General features: G+C 33.0%; 1 protein-coding gene across 2 annotated transcripts in view; it reads right to left on the reverse strand.

Moving 5' to 3' along the window:
- LOC148952921 (uncharacterized) overlaps positions 1 to 24,318 on the reverse strand; it is a 94,215-nt gene that overhangs the window by 17,515 nt on the left and 52,382 nt on the right. The window contains exon 1 of one of the 2 annotated variants that reach the window (XM_089088177.1): positions 23,464 to 23,554. The exons of the other annotated variant lie outside the window; for it this stretch is intronic. Coding sequence (XP_088944303.1) covers positions 23,464 to 23,500 — 37 coding nt within the window. The 5' untranslated portion in view covers positions 23,501 to 23,554. Of the gene's footprint in view, positions 1 to 23,463; positions 23,555 to 24,318 lie in introns of those variants that run through there. 2 annotated transcript variants of the gene reach the window in all.

Genomic DNA, 24,318 nt, shown 5'->3' on the forward strand with positions numbered 1-24,318 from the left:
CCCTCCCAGAAAATACTTACCCGTGGAAAATCTCCCTCCCCCAAACAAAAAAACACCTCTTGCGGTTGGCTAGTCTCCCATCACTTTCGGCTTATAAAAAAGACTAGAAATGCCTGGGGATTATCAAACAATTTCTGCCTCCATCCTCCTGTCGTCTCCCCTTTACAGCTAGTTCCGTATTTATTTGAAGGCGCAATGAGAGCTGAGATGTTTTGGCATCAAAATGCACCCTTTAAGGTATCTCCCTCTCTTCCAAGCTACAAAACAATCAGATAACCCCATTAGAGAAGTTTTAGTTCCTTTTTAAGTTTTTTTGATTGGTCTATTGCTTACAGATAGTATTTGTCATTGGGAAATATATAAAATTTTTTTGTGTGGGGGTTTTCTGGAGGATCTTTCATGAGAGGACAGTATTTGCATGGTGGGGGGGGGGGCAAGATTTACACATAAATTTCTCTTTTCCACTTTCCTTAGAACTTCTCAATTAAACTAAAAAATAACAAGACCAAAAGAAGATGATGGGGTTTCCATGGGTGGAGAAGGGGAAATTTTCCGCGGGGGAGGGGGTAAACGCTTAGACCCGTAGAAAGTGACAGGGTGAAGGTAACCCCCATTAACAGACATAAAAAAGAGAAATAAATCTGGATTTAAGAGTTTATGACGTCCGATTTTCTTTGTTTTTGCGAAAACAAAACAGAGCATTTTTATAAATCATCTTGGCAGTTATTTATATAAAGACTTAAAAAAGCAAACAATTTCAACAAGGTTGAACATGAAAAGATTCTAACTTATGTTTGACCCAATGTAAGTATTGTGGTTGAGTTGAACGAGGGTTCAGTTGCACGGTGGTTCAGTTGTACGGTGGTTCACTCGCACGGGGGTTCAGTTGCATGGTGGTTCAGTTACACGGGGGTTTAGTTAAATGGGGCTGAGTTGCACGAGGGTTGAGTTGCATGGGGGTTCAGTTGCATGGGGGTTCAGTAGCACGAGGGTTCAGTTGCACAGGGGTTCAGTTGCACGGTGGTTCAACTACACGGTGGATCAGTTGTGCAGTGGTTCAGTTGCACGGTGGTTCAGTTTCAGGGGTTCAGTTGCTTGGGGTTCAGTTACACGGTGGTTCAGTTACAATGCAACCCGCTAGGTACTTCCCCTTTTTCACAAATCATATTCACAATTTTCAGTAACTTATTTCTAACCTCAGAGTCACCATATTTAAGAAACTCATTTACCATAGTATCAGCACCTGGGGCCTTATTATTTTTTACTCCTTTTACTGCTGTCACAAATAAATTCTTTTACAAAAAAAATCTTCCTTCAGATCCAAGGTATCACAAACTTTTTCATTTTAGTCTATATCTTTTCCTGCAACTCTATCTCGGTTTAGCACATTCTCAAAATTTTTTGCCAATCTCTCTGTTACTCTTTCCTTATCACTAATTGTGGCCCCGGTCCTATCTTTAACTGGGACAAGTCCGGATTGACTACCCCGTCTAAATTTATTAACATGCCAGTACAATATTTTACTATTACGCCTTCTAGCTGCATCCTCCAGATCCTGGGCAATTTTATCCATTGCCTCCAGTTCACTCCCCCTTAGTTCATATTTTAATGTTTTCTCCACTTTCTTTACATTCCTTTTGTTTTCATATGATCTATCACTCAGATAATTATTGTACAAGTCCCTTATCCTTTCTATCAAACATAAAGCTTTTTCACTAATATTCTTAGTTGCAGTCCTAGCTTTCTTCCCTAAGACATCTTCAGCAACTTCACAAATTCTTTTTTTTAAATTATTCCAACCATCTTCCACATTGTAAAATTTTATACTCCCTTGTTTAGTATTCAACTATTCCTGTAAATTTTCCCTCAAATTCTCATCCCAAAAGTCTACCAACATCATAAATTCCTGGAAAGTAGCTACCCTTCCCAAATATCAGCTTTAAATTAACCTTAGGCACCACTAGATGGTGATCTTTATTTTTAGCATCAATAACAGCACTTCTATGTACCCCAGTATCTTGTATTGATCCTACCAGTCTTCGGTTTACAATAGCATAATCAACAAGGTTTGCTGTCTTATCATCACGTTAACTTATAGGCCATTTTATAACCAAACACTGTATTGGTCATAACTAGATTATTATACCTAGAAAATTGCAGCAGTCTGTAGCCATTACTTTTTTTTCTTTTCCTACACCAAATTTATCTAGGCTAGGATGACATCTACCCCTATTTCTACCGACCTGTGCGTTAAAATCTCCTCATAAAAACACCCTTTTTCTACCTGGGACCCTGTCTATTGGTTCCTGTAACTGTAAGTAAAATCCATCTGAGTTACTATGTCATAAAATGAGACATTAATATTATATTATTAATACCTTCCTAGCCTATACAAGACTTAGCAGCTTCCTTATTCATCATGAGCCCTACTCCCTGTCTATGTACCCTATCCTTCTTCCCTGAGTAAACAAATTCCTATATCACCTAATTGTTTCCTACCCCTGGGAAATGAGTTTTCTAGTTCTTGCAGAACAAAATCCTCCTCAGTTAGCTCGTCACTGGAAAATCATAGAGAGCTGTTTAATGGCTCATTTTAAAGAAAATTGCTACATCTACTGGCTTTTGTAATTAAAAATAAAATAGTTTTTAAAATAGAATCACTTTCTTTCGAAAACTCCATTTTTCTATGGCACTGTAGTAGCTAACGCTATTAACATCTTATTGCATTGTAAAAACAAATATTTTTTTTAACTTTTAATTGTAAATAACGACTCTAGCCATAGTAAATGAAAACTAAAATTAATTACAGTAAAGAATGAACTCAAGCCTATAGTAATTGAAATATTAAAGTAAAACACAGTTATCTTTTGACAATGTAATATACCACAATTTATATAAAGTCTTAAAGGAAATAGAACTTAAAACATTTCTTGTATGAGCCTTCCCCTTATTTCCACCGATTTTTTAAAAATTGGCTGCCCTGTGACATCCCTTTGGTACGTATAATCATTCCTAAGGCATTCTCAGATATTTTCATGATAAAAATATGCTTTAAATCCATTGATTCTTGTGTTCGCAAGCCACCCACAACGTGATGCCTCCCATGGTAGTCCAAGCCACCGTTGCACACTATGGCTGACAAATGACGCCCTCTGGCACAAACTTTCTTGTGCCAGAAAGTTTTCTTGTTAAAAATCATGCTTTAAATCCATTGGTTCGTGTTTCCGCAAGCCACCTTCAACGTGATGCCCCCAAGGCCATTCCCGACCTGTGCAACTCCATGACTGGCCTGTGGCACCCCTCATCATTCCTAAAGCATTCTCATGAATTTTCTTGTTAAAAATCCTACTTTAAATCCATCGGTTCGTGTTTTCTCAAGCGATACCCCAACGTGATGCCCCCCACGGCAATTTCCGCCACCATGGCACACTATGGCTGGCGCATGGCACTCCCGGACCCCTCATCATTCCTAAAGCATTTTCAGATTTTTCTTATGAAAACTAAGCTTTAAATCCATTGGCTTGTGTTTTCACAAACCACCCCTAACGTGATGCCCCCCACGGCAATTCCTTACCTGTGCCACTCTATAATTGGCTTGTATCACCCCTCATCATTTCTAAAACATTCTCAGATATTTTGACGATAAAAATAAAAAGCGGAATTGCTTTGTTTTCTTTTCTCGTTCTTATAATTCAACCAGGGATATAGATAATTTCGGAGACCACACTGCCTTTCCATGACGATAAATAAAAGTTCAAATAGGGATAAAATCCTTTTAATAGACAGTGATGATGATAACAGTGATAGAAATTCACAAAAATACCAGATATTTCGATCACATATACAGTGACCGTCATCAGTAGTAAAACTAAAATAAAACAATTTCAAACAAAAGTTTATATACTAAATCAAATAACACTACATATTGTTTGAATCTCTAATTCTTTTCCAAGCAAAGGCGGAAGCTATTCTCTTTGACCTTCTTGGATTCGGTTCATTAGCGTTCAATGATATAACATTTGGACAAAGGTCAACTACATTGGATAAATTGAACTTTACTCTGTCAGATTTTAATAAATTATCATAGATAGAGTCCAGCCCATATTCACCTGTATCCCGATTCAAAGCAATATTCTTGAATAAGATTTTCTTTATTTTAAGAGTTTCACGAAAATTTTGCTTTAAACCCCGATCCCTAGAAATCAAAGAGACATTCTCGAACAAAATAAAATGGTCTAGAAAATTAAAAATATGTTCCGAAAGGGCTGAAGTCCCTTTCGGAACATTTCAGCCCTTTCGGAACATATTTCAGAAAGCCCTTTCGGAAAGGGCTTCAGCCCTTTCGGAACATATTTTTAATTTTCTAGACCATTTTATTTTGTTCGAGAATGTCTCTTTGATTTCTAGGGATCGGTGTTTAAAGCAAAATTTTCGTGAAATTCTTGAAATAAAGAAAATCTTATTCAAGAATATTGCTTTGAATCGGGATACAGGTGAATATGGGCTGGACTCTATCTATGATAATTTATTAAAATCTGACAGAGTAAAGTTCAATTTATCCAATGTAGTTGACCTTTGTCCAAATGTTATATCATTGAACGCTAATGAACCGAATCCAAGAAGGTCAAAGAGAATAGCTTCCGCCTTTGCTTTGAAAAGAATTAGAGATTCAAACAATATGTAGTGTTATTTGATTTAGTATATAAACTTTTGTTTTAAATTGTTTTATTTTAGTTTTACTACTGATGACTTTCACTGTATATGTGACCGAAATATCTGGTATTTTTGTGAATTTCTATCATCACTGTCTATTAAAAGGATTTTATCCCTATTTGAACTTTTATTTATCAACCAGGGATGTTCCCAATTTTTCCGAAAATAGCAATACCAAAGCGGAATCGCTTTGTTTCTTTTCTTATTCCTTTGTTTTAACCAGAGTTATACGACTTTTCCCCCCAAATTAAACAATACCAAAATGGAATTGTTCTGTTTTTTCCCGTTTCTTTGTTTCAAGCGGGTTGTTTGACTTTTTTTTTCTTCTGAAAATAGCAATACTAAAGCAGAATTGCTTTGTTTCTTTCCTCATTCTTTTGTTTCAACCAGAATTGTTTGACTTTTTTTTAAAAATAGCAATACTAAAGCGGAATGACTTAGTTCCTTTTCCCATCCCTGTGTTTCATCCTGGATTATTCGACTTTTTCCAAAAATAGCAATACCAAAGGAGAATGGCTTTGTTTCTTTTCTCATTCTTATGTTTCAACCTGGGTTGTTCGACTTTCTTCCGAAAATAGAAATACCAAAGCGGAATTATTTTTTCCCATTTCGTAAGAGAGTTTAAATCGCAATAATGTATTCTTAGATTAGTTTCTTCCTTAGGTTAAGGGGTCATGTGAATTTCAGACTCCTATGGTGAGTTATTTTTGTGGCTTACGTTGGGGGTGGCTTGCGAAAACACGAATCAATGGATTTTAAGCCCTATTTTTATAATAAAAATATCTAAGAATACCTTAGGAATGATAATATGTATCACAGTAATGTCATGGGGCAGCCGGCTTTTACAAAATCGGTGGAAATAAGGGGAAGGTTCATTCAAGAAATGTTTTAAATTCTATGTCCTTTTTAAACAATAAGAAAATATATAATTAAAAACGAAACATTTTGCAATAGATCAAATGTTTTGCTAAAGGTAAGGAGCGAGGTTGAAACTTAGGAGCCATATTTAAAATACAAGGAGGGGGTTGCCCTGTTTTTAGAAGGTAACTTCTGCATGTTTTAGAAGGTAACTTCTGCATGTTTTAGAAGTTTATAATTTTACAGGGGAAAATGTATGGAACCAATGGTTGAAAGGAATAAAGAAAAGGTTTATTCAAAAAAATGTCGAATACATTGTTTAATTTATACTCGTTCTCGGAGGATTACGAAGGTTCCCAGACCAAATTGAAAAGCGAGTACAAGATCTATTTATTTAAACTAGGCCTAATGGTTTTCGTGTAGCATTTATATTTTTGATGTTGTGGATATACTTGTGAAGAATTTCGCAGCATTTATGTTGATAATCCCCGATTGAATGACTTTATAATGGAAAATAACCCTTTCCTGCCTGTATAATATAAGTGTTTCAATAGTGTTTTTGATTTGTTTATTAAAAAAAACTCGTATATTACAGTAAAAAGTCCTTGTTTTACAAAGCCATTTGAGAATCAAAACAGAGTCTTGTCTAGCTCACATTAGAAAGTTTATAACATTATAGCAAGCAGGTGCGCGTCAAATGTAACCAATTTCAAGTAATCGATTTTCTCCCTGTATGTGAATTATTCCAGAGATAGAAAACACGCAATCCATAGCTTTATTGAACCATTTCCACTAGAAAGTATTTTCCGAAACATAACAACATCAATTGCATATTGGTCCAGGTGCATAAGTCAACCGTTCCATTGGAGATATACCTGGTCTTACATTCGATTTCTAAAGGGGATAAAAATCTTTGATGACGAATTATATTGGTCCCCTGAGGAAAAAATCTTAAAGAAAAGAAAATCTTGAAGAAGAAAAACAGAAAAAATCTTGAAGAAAAATAAATCTCGAAAAAAGAAAAAAAGCATTAAAAGATCTTGAAGAAAATATCTCAACAAAAAAAACGCCTTGAAGAGAATGAAATCTTGAAGAAAAAAACTCTTATAGTATTACGTAACATCCCACGTGTGCACAATCATTACGCAACACATACGTGTGCGCCGTCATTACGTAACACCCACATGTGCGCAATCATTACGTAACATCCATGTATGTGCCGTCATTACGTGACACTCACGTGTGCACCATCCTCAGCTACAAGCGGGGGTTCCCCACTTGACTAGCGAGCCCTGAGCTCTAGCAAGTCACGCGAGACTACGCTACCCTCAATAAGTATAACAAGTCACGCGAGAATGCGTCATCCTCAACGTAGGCAAACAATCTGATATTACGTAACAATCAAAGAAAACAATCTCCTATTACGTAACAAACACCAGCATCTTGAGGAAAACATTTGCATAAGTAAACAAACAATTTCTATTACATAACATACAGGTGTACTGAAGTATTGCGCAAGACCCTGGTGTGCGTAACAGCGTCTTGAGGGACTAGCAACTCTAACAGTATACCCCCTATGGGCCAGGTCGGACCTGAAGATAGGTCACTACTGCCAATAGTACCAGGAAATAGCCTACAATATATCCTGCTCCTACTGGACAGTTTGGTGGTAAATAATCTACACCTTTACCCTTTTCATTAAGCTATAATCTGGCTAGAATAAGGTGCAGATTAGTTGGCCCTTTAATGTATGGTGCAGTGCAGAGGCCCTCTCAATGGAACCAGGATATACAGTAAACTGATTTGTTTAAATGCTGTTTCGACTAGTTTTATGTTGCTTCCGCTGAACAGTATACGCACAATTTTACAGCAAAAATTGACTGAATAATTTGAAGTAAGAGATCAATTGTTTTTATGAGGGAGAACAAATCTGTACCTTTGCCCGGGTTGACCAAGTTGGATCAGGGTAGGATCAGGACTATGCATCTGTGTATGAATGGACAATCATACCTCCCTAATGAAAGTATGAATTTACAGTCTAATATAATTATAAAGGCATCCCCATCCTGAATTCCACTATCTTTTCTTATCACTTTATATTTTGGCTTATCATTACACTACATTTATAATTATGATATTCACACTATTTCCAAATTTGTCACTATGACTCTTTATAATTCAAATTTTCTTTTAAACTTTTATTGAATATTTTTATTTTCCTTTGATGGTTGAATTCACTGATTGTATGTTCTCTTTTTATTTTTTTCTCTGTCTGTGTTGTATAGCTTAACAGTTTTTCAATATATTAATTCATTCCCTTCAGTGAAGTTGATCATTCTTCCAATTCCCTTAAATCTTTCTTTAAGACATCCTCCCATTCCAACCAAAGAGCACAACTTGTATTTTACTGAAAAAAAAAACGAAAACAAATGTGGATTGACAGTTTAATATAGATGTACTGATATTTTTTCATTAAACTCCAAATAATTTTTCATTTGTTTAAGTTTAATAAGTGAAAATATTTAATCTACTCCTACCTTTCAGTAAATTACAAATTATGTTCTAGTCTGTAGGTTATTTAATGATAATAATCACATTTGTTTTTTTTTCAGTAACCTGTACGAATTACCTCAGTATAAATAATTACAGTAATATTTTGTTACAGCGGTTCAAGTTCTTCAGTATATAAAGAACCAAAGAAACCCAGTTCAAAAAGAAAAAAAATTGGAGGTTTTAGAAGATTCGTTAGAAAAACTGCTCTTGGAGCAAACAAAGGATAGCCAAAATCCTGACTATGCATTTGGCATGTATGTATGTAATGACCTGAAGCAACTGGACAGGGGAAAAACGCCATGGCAAAATGAAAGATAAAACAGGTGCTGTATGACCTGGCTACAACCGACGAGGTGCAGATCTGATTTTTTTTCCCTCCTTTATTTAGTCAAAAACATTTTTTGCCACGCTTTAAAAAAGCGACAAGCCTTTACTGTCATTTTCTTGTTTGACGAAAGGTAGAGTCAGTAGAAGATTCACTGGAAAACTGTTCTCAGAGAAAATCAAAGACAGTGAAAATCTGTTTATTTTTTAATAAATTGATGAAAATATGGTTATAAGTACTGTTTAATGATACAACGAAAAAACAAAAGAATCTTGAATTTCAACTCCCTTGATAGTTTTGCGTCAGTTTTGCATAAAATGTATTTTATATTTCTCTTGTGGTTTGGTTATCTGGAACTTCCAAAGAGATGATCACTTTGCCAAGATAGCTGTCCATCATGGGAATTGAAATATTCTTGAAAGTTCATTTGAGTCTCATTGGCCAGGAGTGTGTGATTATTGGACCCTTGCTGGCTCACATGGCTGCTCCAAAAAGGGAGGCTCTGATAGTCTCCATTGAAAGGCATAATTTCTCCGTTTCTTTGAATAGTGTTTCCTTGAAAAAGCGCAATATAAAAGGCTTGAATTGCAGTACTCAGAGCTTCGACTACCAGATAGTTATGAAGGCATACACATGTCATGGTTATGTTCTTGACTGTCTCTAGCTTATTACCTATTGGCCTGTAAAATATTCTCCAGCAAGCAGCTAAGACTCCAAATGCATTCTCAACGCTCAATGTAGCCCTTGATAATCTGCAGTTAAAAATTCTCTTAGAGCGTGATAACTCATGTTCATTTTCTGGGAAAGGTCTCATTATATTGTTTCGTAATGGAAAAGCCTGATCCCCAACAAATGCAGGGGTTAAACTATGGGTTCCAATGACTCTTTGTGGGAGTAATTCTATTGTGCTTTCTAGAATACCTTTTCCAAAAGAACTTTTTGAAAACACCCCAGATTCACTGGAGCTTCCTTCTACACCGATATGCACAACTATAAACTTATATGTTGCATCAGCAACAGCTAGAAGCACAATACTGAAGAAACTTTTATATTGTAAAACACTGAGCCTGAGTTTGTAGAACATTAGTAGAGATGCCTTATTGAGTCGTGTCAGGGCTCCTTATATGGGCATAGAATACTGACAGGGCTCCAAATATGGGCATAAAGTCATTAGGGAGAACACGTGGTTAATGGGGTCAATGACCTAAATTTCCAAGGTCGATGTTGTTGTTGTTTGGCCACGTGTAATGGCATGAGGGATGATTTACATAATCGGTGGGGAAATTATTGATTCACGAATGGGGGAATTAAGAAACAAACATGGCTTCATTGTTGTTTGGTTAGCTTAACCTGAGAAATTGATTTACATAATCGCTAGGGGAAATTATTGATTCACGAAGGGGAGAATTAAGAAAAATTAAGGCTTCTTTAATCTTAGGTCTGTGGGATAAACGTTCTTTAGGTCAGAGAGAAAAATTAATATTCTATTTTTAAATAGGGCTTCATTGATCTTTAGTGTCAGGAATTATAATTGACGAAGGGGAGAATTAAGAAACATTAAGGCTTCTTTAATCTTAGGTCTGAGGGATATACGTTCTTTAGGTCAGAGAGAAAAATTAATATACTATTTTTAAATAGGGCTTCACGAAGGGGGAATTAAGAAACATTAAGGCTTCTTTAATCTTAGGTCTGAGGGATAAACGTTCTTTAGGTCAGAGAGAAAAATTAATATTCTATTTTTAAATAGGGCTTCATTGATCTTTAGTGTCATGAATTATAAATGAAATCACTTGTTATCTTGGAATTATGTGGGAGTCTAAAGAGATAGAAATTCTATTTTTAAATACGGCTTCACGGAGCTTTAAGTCGGAGAGATAAATTGATATTCTAACGAAACCATAATAGTTTAGCTAGGAAAATTTATGAGATGAAGAGATTAACGTAGGAAAGGGTTTCCTAGAAATTTGAAATGTGAAAGCACTGAGATGCCAAACAAAAGGAACACGAAGAAATTACTTTTAGGGATTATTTGGGCGAAACGGTTTTAGACAGCTTATGGAATTATTTCGGCGAAACCGTTAGAGACGTTGATTTAAAAGATGATTTAAAAGATGATTTTTGAGTGTGGTCGTTATAATACACAAGTTCCATTGAACAGTGTTGTGAGGTCCCCTACCCCAACCCCAAAGGGTTCCAATCCCCCACCCCAACCCCGAAGGAAGTCCCCGGTACTCAAAGGTTCCCAGGGCTCCCACCCGGCCCCCAGACCCTCAAAGGCCCACCCCAGGCCCCCCAAAGGCACATCGAGCTCCCAAAAGACCACCGGGGTCCCAAAGGCCTTCACCCGGTCACCAAATGTCCCCCAGGCTCTCAACCGGCCTCCAGGACCCCCAAAGGCCCTCCACCGGCCCCCAAAGGTCCCCCAGGCTCCCAAAGGGCCCCCCACCCTCCCCTCCCCCTCTCCTCCCCACTCCTCACCGTCACCTCCCTCCCCCTCCCCTCCCCTCCCCCTACCCATTTTTTTAATATTTTTTGTGCATTGAGACACAGAAGGGACACCCTCCCCCAAGGGTCCCCCAAACACCCTCCCCGGGCCCCCAAAGAGTCCCCTCTCCATTTTTTTAATACTTTTTTATGGCTTTATTATATCTTTTCTGAACAAGTTCCATTCATAATGTCATTCCTAAACCCATTTTCCAACCTCAAAGAGTCCCCACCCCAATTTGTAAATACTTTCTTGAATTTTCTAACATGGTATTTTTTAACTTTTTACGTTCCGACCTTTCTCAAAGAGTCAAATTTAAAGTTCTATTCCACATATTTTCCCGGAACAAGAAAAGTCCCAAGACATAAAAAATTTAAAGTTCACTTCTAAATTTTTCCGTAGAAGATAGGAAAAGTTATACTATGATTGTGATAATTTTCTATGAAGATAAAAAATTTCACTTTAATTCTAAATTTTCTTAAATTCAGTTCTGACCATTCTCAAAGAGATAAAAAAATTTAAAGTTCTGTTCCAAATATTTCCCCGGAAGAAGAAAAGTTCAACTTCGATTCTGAATTTTCTCAATGAAAATTAAATAAGTTATTGATCATTTCTATTTTCCCAAAATAATATAAAATTTTCCACTTCAATTCAGATTTTTCTCAAACAGATGGAAAAATTTAAAATACTGTTCTAAATTTTTCATAGAAGATAGAAAAGTTCATGTTCTCTTCTGAATTTTATCAAAGAACATAATTCATTTCTAATTTCTCCAGAGAAAATCAAAAGCTTCCACTTCAGTTTTAAGTTCACCAAGACATAAAAAATTTAAAGTTCTGTTCTAAATTTTTCTGTAGAAGATAGGAAAAGTTATACTATGATAGTGATTATTTTCGAAGAAGATAAAAAGTTTCACTTTAATTCTAAATTTTCTTAAATTCAGTTCCGACTTTTCACATAGAGATGAAAAAAATTTAAAGTTCTGTTCCAAATTTTTCATAGAATATTGGAAAAGTTATACTTTGATCGTGAATATTCAAGTTATCTTATGAATTTTACCAAAGAACACAATTCAATTCTAATTTCTCCAGAGAAAATAAAAAGCTGCCACTTCAGTTTTAAGTTCGCCATGACATAAAAAATTTAAAGCTCAGTTCTAAATTTCTACATAGAAGATAGGAAAAGTTATACTATGATTGTGATTATTTTCTATGAAGATAAAAAATTTCACTTTAATTCTAAATTTTCTTAAATTCAGTTCTGACCATTCTCAAAGAGATAAAAAAATTTAAAGTTCTGTTCCAAATATTTCCCCGGAAGAAGAAAAGTTCAACTTAGATTATGAATTTTCTCAATTAAAATGAAATAAGTTATTGATCATTTCTATTTTCACAAAATAATATAAAATTTTCCACTTCGATTCAGATTTTTCTCAAACAGATGAAAAAATTTAAAATACTGTTCTAAATTTTTCATAGAATATAGAAAAGTTATTGTTCTCTTCTGAATTTTATCAAAGAACATAATTCATTTCTAATTTCTCCAGAGAAAATAAAAAGCTTCCACTTCAGTTTTAAGTTCACCAAGACATAAAAAATTTAAAGTTCTGTTCTAAATTGTTCTGTAGAAGATAGGAATAGTTATACTTTGATTGTGATTATTTTCTATGAAGATAAAAAGTTTCACTTTAATTCTAAATTTTCTTAAATGCAGTTCTGATTTTTCTCAAAGAGATGAAAAATTTAAAGTTCATTTCTAAATTTTTCTCTAGAAGATAGGAAAAGTTATACTACGATTGTGATTATTTTTCTGTGAAGATAAAAAGTTTCACTTTAATTCTAATTTTCTTAAGTTCACTTTCCTATTTTCTGCAAAGAGATGAAAAATTTAAAGTTCTGTTCTATGATGATAAAAAGTTTCACTTTAATTCTAAATTTTTTTAAATTCAGTTCCGACCTTTCTCAAATAGATGAAAAAATTTAAAGTTCTGTTCAATATATTTTCTCGGAAGAAGAAAAGTTCAACTTCGATTCTGAATTTTCTCATTGAAAATGAAATAAGTTATTGATCAATTCTATATTCCCAAAATAATATAAAAATTTTCCACTTCACTTCAGATTTTTCTCAAAGAAATGAAAAATTTAAATTACTAGTACAAATTTTTCATAGAAAATACAAAAGTTCAAGTTCTCTTCTGAACTTTACCAACAAACCCACGTCAATTCTAATTTCTCAATAAAAAATAAAAAGATTCCACTTCAGTTTTATGTACATCAAGACAAAAAAACTTTAAAGTTGTGCTATAAATTTTTCTGTAGAAAATAGGAAAAGCTATACTATTTTAGTGATTATTTTCCATGAAGATAAAAAGTTTCACTTTAATTCTAAATTTTCTTAAATTCAGTTCCGACTTTTCACATAGAGATGAAAAAAATTTAAAGTTCTGTTCCAAATTTTTCATAGAATATTGGAAAAGTTATACTTTGATCGTGAATATTCAAGTTCTCTTCTGAATTTTATCAAAGAACACACTTCAATTCTAATTTCTCCAGAGAAAAAAAAATCTTCTACTTCACTTCATTATTTCACAAAGACATAAAGAAATTTAAAGTTCAATTCTAATTTTTCGGTGGAAGATGGAAAAAGTAATACCATACTTGTGAATATTTTCACGGAAGATAAAAAGTTCTATTTCAATTTTAAATTTTCACAACGAAGTCAAGGAAAGTTCAAGTTCTCTTCTGAATTTTATCAATTAAAAAGAAATTAGTCATTTATAATTTATATTTTTTTCCAAATAATATAAAAATTTGCCACTTTAGTTCAGATCTGTCTCGAAGAGATTAAAAATTTATATACTGTTCCAAATTTTTAACAGAAGATAACAAAGTTCAAGTTCTCTTCTGAATTTTATCAAAGAACACAATTCAATTCTAAATTCTCCAGATAAAATAAAAATCTTCCACTTCAGTTCTTTATTTCACAAAGACATAAAGAAATTTAAAGTTCAATTCTAATTTTTCGGGGGAAGATAGAAAAAGTAATACCATACTTGTGAATATTTTCCTGGAAGATAAAAAGTTCTAGTTCAAGTTTAAATTTTCTCAACGAAGTGAAGAAAAGTTCAAGTTCACTTCTGAAATTTACCAAAGAACAAACTTCAATTCTAATTTCTCCAGAGAAAACAAAAATCTTCCACTTAAGTTCTTTATTTCACAAAGACATAAAGAAATTTAAATTTCAATTCTAATTTTTCGGTGGAAGATAGAAAAAGTAATATCATACTTGTGAATATTTTCACAGAAGATAAAAAGTTTCACTTTATTTATAATTTTTCTTAAATTTGGTTCTGATTTTTCTCAAAGAAATAAGAAATTTAAAGTTCTGTTTCAAATTTTTCATAGAAGATAGAAAAAGTTATACATTGAATGTGAATATTCAACATGAACATATGGAACTCTAATTTAGTTCAGAGTTTTCTCGAAGTAGTACAATCTGTTCAAGTTCTCCTATCTATGGCTAAGTTGGCTAAATACAAGATATTTTTATATGAAAAAACAAAAAATCAGAAAAATTATAAATGTTCATTTAGTACCTACATACTTAGACTAAAAATTAAGATATTTATGAAGAGTTTCAACTAGCTATGGCTAAGTTTGCTAAAGACAAGCTATTTTCTTACAAAAACACACAAAATCAGAAGTAAAATGATCAATGTTCCTCTAGTACCTACGCAATTAGACTAAAAATGAAGATATTTATGCAGAGTTTCAGCTAGCTATGGCTAAGTTTGCTAAAGACAAGCTATTTTCTTGCGAAAACACACAAAATCAGAAAAAATGTTCAAAAAAGTTAGGTTAGGTTAAGTTAGGTTAGATTAAGTTAGGTTAACTTAGGTTAGGCTAGGTTAGCCTACGTACGCGCGCGTACGTAGGCTAACCTAGCCTAACCTAACCTAACTTAATCTAACTTAACCTAACCTAACTTAATCCAACCTAACCTAACCTATATGCACGCGTACGTAGGCTAACCTAACCTAATCTAACTTAACCTAACCTAACAATATTTTTTCTGATTTTCTGTGTTTTCGCAATAAAATAGCTTGTCTTTAGCAAACTTAGCCATAGCTAGTTGAAACAGTGCATAAATATCTTAATTTTTATCCTAATTGCGTAGGTACTAAAGGAACATTGAACATTTTTGCTGATTGTGTGTGTTTTCTCAAGAAAATATCAAGTCTTTATCAAACTTAGCCATAGCTAGTTGAAACTCTGCATAAATATCTTCATTTTTATCCTAATTGCTTAGTTACTAAAGGAACATTGAACATTTTTTCTGATTTTTTTTGTGTTTTCGCAAGAAAATAGATTGTCTTTAGCAAACTTAGCCATAGTTAGTTGAAACTCTGCATAAATATCTTCATTTAAGCCTAATTGCGTAGGTACAAAAGGAACATTGAACATTTTTTCTGATTTTGTGTGTTTTCGTGAGAAAATAGCTTGTCTTTAGCAAACTTAGCCATAGATAGTTGAAACTCTGCATAAATATCTTCATTTCAGCCTAATTGCGTAGGTAATAAAGGAACATTGAACATTTTTTATGATTTTGTGTGTTTTCACAAGAAAATAGCTTGTCTTTAGCAAACTTAGCCATAGCTAGTTGAAACTGTGCATAAATATCTTCATTTTTAGCCTAATTGTGTATGTACTAAAGGAACATTGAAAATTTTTTCTGATTTTGTGTTTTTTCGCAAGAAAATAGCTTGTCTTTAGAAAAATTAGCCAAAGATAGTTGAAACTCTGCATAAATATCTACATTTAAAGAATATTTGATAATTTAATAATGGACAATTTAACATTTTTTCTGATTTTGTTTTTGTTTTCGCAAGAAAATAGCTTGTCTTTAGCAAACTTAGCCATAGTTAGTTTAAACTCTGCATAAATATCTTCATTTTATACTAATTTCGTAGTTACTATATGTACATTTAAATAATTTTCTTTTTGTTTTTTTTTTATCAATTAAATTTATTTTATTTATAAAAATTAGCAATATATATTTTAAACTATGATTAAATATCTTCATTTAATCTTAATTGCGTAGTTACTAGAGGAACATTGAACATTTTTTCTGATTTTGTGTTTTTTCGCAAGAAAATAGCTTGTCTTTAGCAAACTTAGCCATAGATAGTTGAAACTCTGCATATATATCTTCATTTCAGCCTAATTGCGTAGGTACTAGAGGAACATTGTACATTTTTTTCTGATTTTGTGTGTTTTCGCAAGAAAATAGCTTGTCTTTAGCAAACTTAGCCATAGCTAGTTGAAACTCTGCATAAATATCTTCATTTCAGTCTAAATGCGTAGGTACTAAAGGAACATTGAACATTTTTCCTGATTTTGTTTGTGTTTTCGCAAGAAAATAGCTTGTCTTTAGCAAACTTAGCCATAGCTAGTTGAAACTCTGCATAAATACCTTCATTTTTAGTCTAATTGCGTAGGTACTAAAGGAACATTGAACATTTTTTCTGATTTTGTGTGTTTTCGCAAGAAAATAGCTTGTCTTTAATAAACTTAGCCATTGCTAGTTGAAACTCTGCATAAATATCTTCATTTTTAGTCTAATTGTGTAGGTACTAGAGGAACATTGAACATTTTACTTCTGATTTTGTTTGTGTTTTTGTAAGAAAATAGCTTGTCTTTAGCAAACTTAGCCATAGCTAGTTGAAACTCTGCATAAATATCTTCATTTAAGCCTAATTGTATAGGTATCAAAGGAACATTGAACATTTTTTCTGATTTTGTGTGTTTTCGCAAGAAAATGGCTTGTCTTTAGCAAACTTAGCCATAGATAGTTGAAACTCTGCATAAATATCTTCATTTAATCCTAATTGCGTAGGTACTAAAGGAACATTGAACATTTTACTTCTGATTTTGTGTGTTTTTGCAAGAAAATGGCTTGTCTTTAGCAAACTCAGCCATAGATAGTTGAAACTCTGCATAAATATCTTCATTTCAGCCTAATTGCGTAGGTACTAAAGGAATATTGAACATTTTTTATGATTTTGTTTGTTTTATAAAGAAAATAGATTTTATTAATAAAACTATTAATAATATATAATTAACACAGCATATATTTAATCATTTATGCCTAATTTAGTACGTACTATAGGAACATTTCAAATTTTTTTCTGATTTTGTGTGTTTTCGTGAGAAAATAGCTTGTCTTTAGCAAACTTAGCCATAGCTAGTTGAAACTCTGCATAAATAAATTCATTTTTAGTCTAATTGAGTAGGTACTAAATGAACATTGAACATTTTTTCTGATTTTGTTTGTGTTTTCGCAAGAAAATAGCTTGTCTTTAGCAAACTTAGTCATAGCTAGTTGAAACTGTGCATAAATATCTTCATTTTTAGCATAATTGTGTAGTTAGTAGATCAATATTTAAAATTTTTTCTGATTTTGTGTGTTTTCTCAAGAAAATAGCTTGTCTTTAGTAAACATAGCCATAGCTAGTTGAAACTGTTCATAAATATCTTCATTTTTAGCCTAATTGTTTAGGTACTAAATGAACATTTAAAATTTTTTCTGATTTTGTGTGTTTTCGCAAGAAAATAGCTTGTCTTTAGTAAACATAGCCATAGCTAGTTGAAACTCTGCATAAATATCTTCATTTTTAGTCTAATTGTGTAGGTACTAAAGGAATGTTGAACATTTTTTCTGATTTTGCGTGTTTTCGCAAGAAAATAGCTTGTCTTTATCCAACTTAGCCATAGATAGGAGAACTTGAACATTTTTCACTTCTTCGAGAAAACTCTGAATTAAAGTAGAGTTCCTTATCTTCATGTTGAATATTCACAATCAATGTATAACTTTTTCTATCTTCTATTAAAAATTTGGAACAGAACTTTAAATTTTTTATTTCTTTGAGAAAAATCAGAACCAAATTTAAGAAAAATTATAAATAAAGTGAAACTTTTTATCTTCTGTGAAAATATTCACAAGTATGATATTACTTTTTCTATCTTCCACCGAAAAATTAGAATTGAACTTTAAATTTCTTTATGTCTTTGTGAAATAAAGAACTGAAGTGGAAGATTTGTATTTTATCTGGAGAAATTTGAATTGAAGTGTGTTCTTTGGTAAAGTTCAGAAGGGAACTTGAGCTTTTCTTCACTTCGTTGAGAGAATTTAAAATTGAACTAGAACTTTTTATCTTCAAGGAAAATATTCACAAGTATGCTATTACTTTTTATATCTTCCACCTAAAAATTAGAATTTAACTTTAAATTTCTTTGTGTCTTTGTGAAATAAAGAACTGAAGTGGAAGATTTTTATTTTCTCTGGAGAAATTCGAATTGAAGTGTGTTCTTTGGTAAAATTCCGAAGAGAACTTGAACTTTTTTATCTTCTGTGAAAAATTTGGAACAGTATTTAAATTTTTAATCTCTTCGATACAGATATGAACTAAAGTGGAAAATTTTTATATTATTTGGAAAAAAATATAAATGATAAATGAATAATTTCTTTTTCATTGAGAAAATTCAGAAGAGAACTTGAACTTTCCTTGACTTCGTTGAGAAAATTTAAAATAGAACTAGAACTTTTTATCTTCCGTGAAAATATTCACAAGTATGGTATTACTTTTTCTATCTTCCACCGAAAAATTGGAATTGAACTTTAAATTTCTTTATGTCTTTGTGAAATAATGAAGTGAAGTGGAAGATTTTTGTTTTCTCTGGAGAAATTAGAATTGAAGTTTGTTCTTTGGTAAAATTCGGAAGAGAACTTGAATATTCACGATCAATGTATAACTTTTCCAATATTCTATGAAAAATTTGGAAAAGAACTTTAAATTTTTTTCATCTCTATGTGAAAAGTCGGAACTGAATTTAAGAAAATTTAGAATTAAAGTGAAACTTTTTATCTTAATGGAAAATAATAACTAAAATAGTATAACTTTTCATATTTTCTACAGAAAAATTTAGAACAGAACTTTAAATTTTTTATGTCTTGGTGTACATAAAACTGAAGTGGAAGCTTTTTATTTTGTCTGGAGAAATTAGAATTGAATTGTGTTTGTTGGTAAAATTCAGAAGAGAACTTGAACTTTTCTATCTTCTATGAAAAATTTGGAATAGTATTTTAAATTTTTCATCTCTTCGAGAAAAATCTGAAGTGAAGTGGAAAATTTTTATATTATTTTGGGAATATAGAATTGATCAATAACTTATTTCATTTTCAATGAGAAAATTCAGAATCGAAGTTGAACTTTTCTTCTTCCGAGAAAATATATTGAACAGAACTTTAAATTTTTCATCTCTTTGCAAAAAATCAGAAAGTGAACTTAAGAAAATTAGAATTAAAGTGAAACTTTTTATCTTCACAGAAAAATAATCACAATCGTAGTATAACTTTTCCTATCTTCTAGAGAAAAATTTAGAAATGAACTTAAAATTTTTCATCTCTTTGAGAAAAATCAGAACTGAATTTAAGAAAAATTAGAATTAAAGTGAAACTTTTGATCTTCATGGAAAATAATCACTATCAAAGTATAAAGAAACTGAAGTGGAAGCTTTTTATTTTCTCTGGAGAAATTAGAAATGAATTATGTTCTTTGATAAAATTCAGAAGAGAACAAGAACTTTTCTATCTTCTATGAAAAATTTAGAACAGTATTTTAAATTTTTTCATCTGTTTGAGAAAAATCTGAATTGAAGTGGAAAATTTTATATTATTTTGGGAAAATAGAAATGATCAATAACTTATTTCATTTTCATTGAGAAAATTCATAATCGAAGTTGAACTTTTCTTCTTCCGGGGAAATATTTGGAACAGAAATTTAAATTTTTTTATCTCTTTGAGAATGGTCAGAACTGAATTTAAGAAAATTTAGAATTAAAGTGAAATTTTTTATCTTCATGGAAAATAATCACAATCATAGTATAACTTTTCCTATCTTCCATGTAGAAATTTAGAACTGAACTTAAAATTTTTTATGTCATGGCGAACTTAAAACTTAAGTGTCAGCTTTTTTATTTTCTCTGGAGAAATTAGAATTGAATTGTGTTCTTTGGTAAAATTCGGAAGAGAACTTGAATATTCACGATCAAAGTATAACTTTTCCAATATTCTATGAAAAATTTGGAACAGAAATTAAAATTTTTTTCTTCTCTATGTGAAAAGTCGGAACTGAATTTAAGAAAATTTAGAATTAAAGTGAAACTTTTTATCTTCAAGGAAAATAATCACTATCATAGTATAACTTTTCCTATCTTCTACAGAAAAATTTAGAATTGAACTTTAAATTTTTATGTCTTGGTTAACTTAAAACTGAAGTGGAAGCTTTTTATTTTATCTGGAGAAATTAGAAATGAATTATGTTCTTTGATAAAATTCAGAAGAGAACATGAACTTTTCTATCTTCTATGAAAAATTTAGAACAGTATTTTAAATTTTTTCATCTGTTTAAGAAAAATCTGAATTGAAGTGGAAAATTTTATATTATTTTGGGAAAATAGAAATGATCAATAACTTATTTCATTTTCATTGAGAAAATTCAGAATCGAAGTTGAACTTTTCTTCTTCCGGGGAAATATTTGGAACAGAACTTTAAATTTTTTCATCTCTTTGAGAATGGTCAGAACTGAATTTAAGAAAATTTAGAATTAAAGTGAAATTTTTTATCTTCATAGAAAATAATCACAATCATAGTATAACTTTTCCTATCTTCTACGGAAAAATTTAGAAGTGAACTTTAAATTTGTTATGTCTTGGGACTTTTCTTGTTCCGGGAAAATATTTGGAATAGAACTTTAAATTTGACTCTTTGAGTAAGGTCGGAACGTAAAAAGTTAAAAAATACCATGTTAAAAAATTCAAGAAAGTATTTACAAATTGGGGTGGGGACTCTTTGAGGTTGGAAAATGGGTTTAGGAATGACATTATGAATGGAACTTGTTCAGAAAATATATAATAAAGCAATAAAAAATTTTTAAAAAAAGGGAGAGGGGTCTGTTTGGGGGGCCCGGGGTGGGTGTTTGGGGGACCGTTGGGGGTGGGTGTCCCTTCTGTGTCTCAATGCACAAAAAATATTAAAAAAATGGGTAGGGGGAGGGGAGGGGAGGAGGGGGAGGGGAGAATGGGAGGGGGGAGGGAGGTGACGGTGAGGAGTGGGGAGGAGAGGGAGAGGGAGGGGAGGGTGGGGGGCACTTTGGGAGCCTGGGGGACCTTTGGGGGCCGGTGGAGGGCCTTTGGGGGTCCTGGAGGCCGGTTGAGAGCCTGGGGGACATTTGGTGACCGGGTGAAGGCCTTTGGGACCCCGGTGGTCTTTTGGGAGCTTGATGTGCCTTTGGGGGGCCTGGGGTGGGCCTTTGAGGGTCTGGGGGCCGGGTGGGAGCACTGGGAACCTTTGAGTACCGGGGACTTCCTTCGGGGTTGGGGTGGGGTATTGGAACCCTTTGGGGTTGGGGTAGGGGACCTCACAACACTGTTCAATGGAACTTGTGTATTATAACGACCACACTCAAAAATCATCTTTTAGATCATCTTTTAAATCAACGTCTCTAACGGTTTCGCCGAAATAATTCCATAAGCTGTCTAAAACCGTTTCGCCCAAATAATCCCTAAAAGTAATTTCTTCGTGTTCCTTTTGTTTGGCATCTCCGTGCTTTCACATTTCAAATTTCTAGGAAACCCTTTCCTACGTTAATCTCTTCATCTCATAAATTTTCCTAGCTAAACTATTATGGTTTCGTTAGAATATCAATTTATCTCTCCGACTTAAAGCTCCGTGAAGCCGTATTTAAAAATAGAATTTCTATCTCTTTAGACTCCCACATAATTCCAAGATAACAAGTGATGTCATTTATAATTCATGACACTAAAGATCAATGAAGCCCTATTTAAAAATAGAATATTAATTTTTCTCTCTGACCTAAAGAATGTTTATCCCTCAGACCTAAGATTAAAGAAGCCTTAATGTTTCTTAATTCCCCCTTCGTGAAGCCCTATTTAAAAATAGTATATTAATTTTTCTCTCTGACCTAAAGAACGTTTATCCCTCAGACCTAAGATTAAAGAAGCCTTAATGTTTCTTAATTCTCCCCTTCGTCAATTATAATTCATGACACTAAAGATCAATGAAGCCCTATTTAAAAATAGAATATTAATTTTTCTCTCTGACCTAATGAACGTTTATCCCACAGACCTAAGATTAAAGAAGCCTTAATGTTTCTTAATTCTCCCCTTCGTGAATCAATAATTTCCCCTAGCGATTATGTAAATCAATTTCTCAGGTTAAGCTAACCAAACAACAATGAAGCCATTTTTGTTTCTTAATTCCCCCATTCGTGAATCAATAATTCCCCCACCGATTATGTAAATCATCCCTCATGCCATTACACGTGGCCAAACAACAACAACATCGACCTTGGAAATTTAGGTCATTGACCCCATTAACCACGTGTTCTCCCTAATGACTTTATGCCCATATTTGGAGCCCTGTCAGTATTCTATGCCCATATAAGGAGCCCTGACACGACTCAATAAGGCATCTCTACTAACATTTATTTCTTATATGTTTGCCATCTATTGAGCCCATGCGGTTCGGAAAGCCATCTTTCTTCAAAAGCTTTTGAAATTTGTTCAAAGTCTTCAATAGTAGGGGCCTTCATCATAATGGGTTGCAAGGTTTCCCATATAGCTTTAACAGTCTCAGCTATTATTTTAGTAACAATGGACCTTCCAATAGAATAATGAAAAGATAGCAAAAGTTTACGATTTTCAGTGGCTAAATATCTAAATGTAAGAGCCAATCTTTCCTCTCTACTAATGCTTCTTCTCCATCTTGTGTCCTTTTTTTTATCTTATCTCTAACAAGCTGGAATATATACTTAAACTGATTTGGCACCATTCGCGTGTAATCAAAATACCACTGAGAATTCTGTTGCCTTAGATTTTCAACAAGAATTACATACGCCCCAATATTCTATCTTTTCTGAAGGACAAGTCTCACCCACCATTGACGTTCTGGCTTTGACTCTCTTAGCTAAAAAAAGGGGGGTTTGAATTAAATCTTTGAAATTGAATAGTACAAACGTTTATTGGTCATTCAATTGGGGCTTAAGTGCTGCTCATCCCATCTTATTAAACAGAAATAATCACCTGATCTCAAAATTTTTTCTTTTCTTTGTTTTTTTTTTGCTCCACTAAAATTGCAATTACTGCATCTATTGTGAAGGGGACTATTCTTTCCCACATTTTTGATGGATATTTATTTTATGAAACAATTCGTACGAACAAATTGTAAGGAAGGAGCAATGCGGTTCAATATTAACCGGAACTTTAAGAAACAGAGTTTTGATAACATTGGATTATCAAAAGAATAGAAATTTGATGCTCATTCAAAATGTAGGAAATTCACCAAGTTAAATGTTACCTACCAAAAGTTACGAGCGACAGAAAACTTGCCATATTTTTAAAAAAGAGGGTTAAATACCAAAACATCATGTAACCTTATTGCAAATCATACCACCAGATTCAGCATATCCGAGAGCTTTCTTTTGCATTTTTGGCCAGAGGCAAGATCATGGATGCGTGTCTTTTTTCTCTCAGGGGTGATTGTGTCGAATCTGATTGGAAAAAAATCAATCAAAATAGTGAAAAATATTACCCTTCTGCGAAACACATGGACAATAGCAGCTGTGGTTGGGGATAGAATCATTCTAAGACAAAACAACTTGTTTAGCTTGCACTTATTCCGCATGCGATTTTTCCACGTTCAAAATGCGTTTTTACGGAAAATATTCTGCGATGTTTTTGCAAAGAGAATGCAGATATCGTATTTCGTTTTTTCGCAATTCGCAGCATGTGGGAACGATGGGTCAAGCTGGCTTTTCAGTCTGTCCTAGTTAGTTGGTTTAGTTACTCAGCCCGTAAAAGATGACCACAAAAAAGGAAAAGAGAAGAAACAAGCTTAGAGAGACTCATAAAAGAAGAAAAGGATATTTAGCTGATAATTTGGGTCAGGGGCCCAACAATGGAGTTTAGAGAGGAAATAAAAGGTTAGGAGAAAAACATTCATCTGATGCTTCAGGTTAGGGGTCTAATACCTTCCTCCTAACATAAATGGCCAGCACAACATCCCACTGATCAGAATCTCAAAGGGTAATCAAACAGCGACAAAACATATACACAAATAACACCCGTCCAACTCCGACATCTCAAATAGACCTTCCAATCGTACATCATTCATAATCGTTCAAAATTCAAACTATAGTGTACAGAGCGAGGTGTTGAGGAGGAGACAACCCCCCTCATATAAGTAATAATTTCGTTCGTTTTAATAAATTCATTTTTAAATCTTAATGTTGCTTGTTTAAAACTT

This window comes from Artemia sp. Qi Xiang Cuo, chromosome 4 (assembly GCF_049724085.1).
Source record: "Artemia sp. Qi Xiang Cuo chromosome 4, ASM4972408v1, whole genome shotgun sequence".
NCBI lineage: Eukaryota > Metazoa > Arthropoda > Branchiopoda > Anostraca > Artemiidae > Artemia > Artemia sp. Qi Xiang Cuo.